The 3,356-nt window shown below is 44.7% G+C and overlaps 1 protein-coding gene across 1 annotated transcript in view; it reads left to right on the top strand.

The window, feature by feature from the left end:
* Nucleotides 1–1,449, top strand: part of LOC102021507 (zinc finger protein 883-like) — a 19,331-nt gene extending 17,882 nt beyond the window's left edge. The window contains 3 exon segments of the mRNA XM_013510159.1: nt 1–230; nt 232–398; nt 1,364–1,449. Coding sequence (XP_013365613.1) covers nt 1–230; nt 232–398; nt 1,364–1,449 — 483 coding nt within the window.
* The last annotated feature ends 1,907 nt before the right edge of the window (nt 1,450–3,356 follow it).

The following is a 3,356-nucleotide window of genomic DNA, read 5'->3' as shown; positions in this document are numbered from 1 at the left end:
ACAGGAGAGAAACCATATGACTGTCATCTATGTGGGAAGGCCTTCTCTCAATCATCTCACCTTAGTGCGCATGAGAGAACACACACTGGAGAGAAGCCATATGAATGTCATCTGTGTGGGAAGGCCTTCTCTCGATCATCTCACCTTAGTGTGCATGAAAGAACACACAGTGGAGAGAAGCCATATGAATATCATGTATGTGAAAAAGCTTTTTCCCATCCTAATACCCTTAAAAATCTTGAGAACGCACACAGGAGAAAAATCATATAAATGGCATCTCTGTGGGAAGGTCTTCTCTCAATTATCTCACCTTAGAAGGCGTGAGAGAACGCACACAGGCAAGAAACCATATGAATATCATTCATGTGAGAAAATTGTCACTGTATCATCTTCCACATGTATGCATAACAAAACAAAGATAAGAGAGAAAATATATGAAGGTCATTTGTGTGAAAATAGTTTTAGTCAATAAATTAATTTCGCAAGCAGAGAAAGCACAAAGCAGAGATACCACATAAATTTCATTTTTATGCAAAAGCCTACAACCAATGTTCTCATATTGGACAGCATGAGGAACTCACAGTGGAGAAGAATCATAACATTGTTCTCATTTTGTGAAATGGTTATGTCAGTATTGTGTACTTTTGTGATGAGTCTGACCACATGCAAAAAAGAACAACAAATGCTACAGCAAGTATGCTTACCTCATGTGGGATAACAAGAATGTAATGAATGTGCACTGGCAATTGCTCACCTGCTTTCTGATAAGTGGGCTTTGTCTGGAATCTTCACCAGATTCACTCTGAGTACTGGGTTCCATGGCCTTTTACTGTCCTCTTCCCCAGTGCAGGTGCTTTGGGTAGGATCTCTCTTCTACCACCTGAAAATGCCCAGTCCAGCCCACATAGGACTAGTGCCCAGACCCGGTGCCCTCAGCAAGGACATACCATGCCTTTTTTCTTCACTCTCAGGGTCCTCCCTTGCTCATTTGTTCCCAAATATTCCCAGTATGCCTAGAACTGCACACCACTCATGAGACAGTTCTAGGCTCCTTGGTTCCAGCATCCATTGAGATGACCAGAGGTGGGGCTGACCATGGTAAAGACCAGATCCCTATGGACAGAGACATTAGTTTCCAGGGAACAAGGGTGATCCCATGGCCACATCAACTGCAACAGCCATAGCTAGTGTCCCACCACTGGTCCTCTATAGCTCTCTCCAAATCCTCTGCTTCATTCCTTCCTCAGTTCACCCCACACCCTAGAATTTGTACTGGAACACCAAGGCTCTTGGACATTCACACCTGGTCCTGTCCCTGTGAGCTGTGCTTTGACCCTGTTTTTTCCTTTACACTCTTCCCCAGGCTTCTCATCAGTTTATTCCTTCAAAGGTCCCTCAATACCCCCATGGGACCTACCTCTGCAGTTTATGTGTTCCCATCGCTTCTGAACTGTTCCAAACATCCCATTCCCTACCTGCCTCATCTGGTGCCCCACTTGTACTGAGGGTCCTCCAATCCTGCACAGTTCAATCTACCCAAGTTCTAGTGCTTTAGTTTGCACTACATTCCTTCTCTAGAGAATGGGGCTCTGTGGTAGGCAGAAAGAGCACAGAGACTCAGGCCTATAAAAGAGGAAAGGGAGAGAAGGGAAGAGGCTGCATTTTCTTGAAAACAAGTGGGTAGAAGTTGCAAATGCAGGTGTTTTTTACCATGATAAGACCATCCACAGCACTTGGGTGACACAGATCCTACACCCACTCACAGACTAAAGATGAATAATATCCCATTCCCTGGGTCAAAGAGGCCACAAAAACTACAATGAAATGAATGCATAGGCCCCATGTTGGAGGTTTCCCAGCTCTAGAATCTCCTCTACTTCAGAAATGTTTGTTGTGCTTCTTTGCATTAAAACTCATTTTCACATGAAACTTCCTTACACCCTTTCCGTTGTTGTTGTGCTTGACTGAGTGTGGACCTGGGATCATCATAAGGGCGGTGGTTAAATTGAAAGCCAGACACCTCTGTTTACCTGGGTGTCCAATCCCTCAGGCTTGGTGCACTTCACCCCTCCTCAGCTCCTTCTGCACTAATCTTCCCCTTTGTGCATGTTTGGTCCTGTCCTCCAGGACCAGGTCCTTGCATTTCTGCTGCTCAGCTTACATTTATCTTGATGTCTCAATCACCGTGTTTCTTTTCTCTCCACTTTTCCATTTGTCCCTCTGCATCTCTCCTGTCTACTCTCACTGGAGACCCTCAGGTCCCTATCTTTAAATTTGGCTGTCCCATCTGAGAGTTGCACTCTCCAGCCTTGCTTCCTTCCAACTCCTCAGTTCCTTCCCAGCCTCGTCATGTCCCTCTGTTCCTCCTACCATGTCACCATTTCTTTTGCATCCTTTAATCAAGGCCTCATGTGCTTCCATTTCTCTGGGTTTTTTCTCTGCATTGTGTTTTTCCACACTCTGAACTCATGTGTCCCTGCCCCTCTTTGCAGCCTCCACAACTCTTCTTGTCCTTTCACCTTCAGGGCCCTCTGCTCAAGACTTGGTTCTCCTAACCTCATGCCTCCACAGTTCCCAACCCCAAAACTCATGTTCCTGCTGTCCCTCCTCCTGGCTCTTGGTGGACTTCAGTCTCATTCAGCACTCATAGGCAGGCTGTGCAAGGGCCATTTCTCCAACAGTTTGCCCACTGCTTTGACTGGGAGTCTCACACAGAAAACTGTTGTGGAGGGTGTTCATTTCCCAGGCTTCTGAATTTATACGAATGCAAAGGCAGGGATTCTGGGGGTGTTTGTGTCTGCCATTGGAAAATCGAGTTCATCCCCAGGGTCCAATCTCTACTTTGCCTGTTTAGGGGTGTATTGTCTTCACATACACATAGATGGTGCTGCCTCATCCATGGATGAAACTTGGATTATTGGCACATATCCTGCACTTCACAGGTTCTTCTTACATTTTTTGAGTCACGTTAGCTTGCATTCTGTGTTCATATGCTCATTTGGCCTTCATGGAGACATGTCTTCCAGTGTTTAATTATATGTCCTCTGCTGCATGACCAGTAAGCATGCTGAATTTGTGTGGTCTGTGTTCACATTGCCTACATCAGTGTTAGGAGACTATGGTCTTTGGGCATTTGGGATCCATATGCTTCACATCCTTATTAAAATATAAATGCAGGTATTTGCAACGGATTTTCAGATTTTCAAATATATTTTCAAATATAAACTCTAGGACTTCAACACGTAGTAGACACTGTGTTTTTCCAGAAACAATATTTAATTAACTAGTTGTGAGCACTGGTTTTCCCCTAGGGTCACCTGTGTTATATTAACAGTTGTCATGCTTGAAAGACAGAT

Source organism: Chinchilla lanigera, unplaced genomic scaffold (assembly GCF_000276665.1).
Source record: "Chinchilla lanigera isolate Chin_1 unplaced genomic scaffold, ChiLan1.0 scaffold00223, whole genome shotgun sequence".
In the NCBI taxonomy this organism is placed as follows: domain Eukaryota; kingdom Metazoa; phylum Chordata; class Mammalia; order Rodentia; family Chinchillidae; genus Chinchilla; species Chinchilla lanigera.
This window is presented reverse-complemented; position numbering and strand designations above follow the sequence as displayed.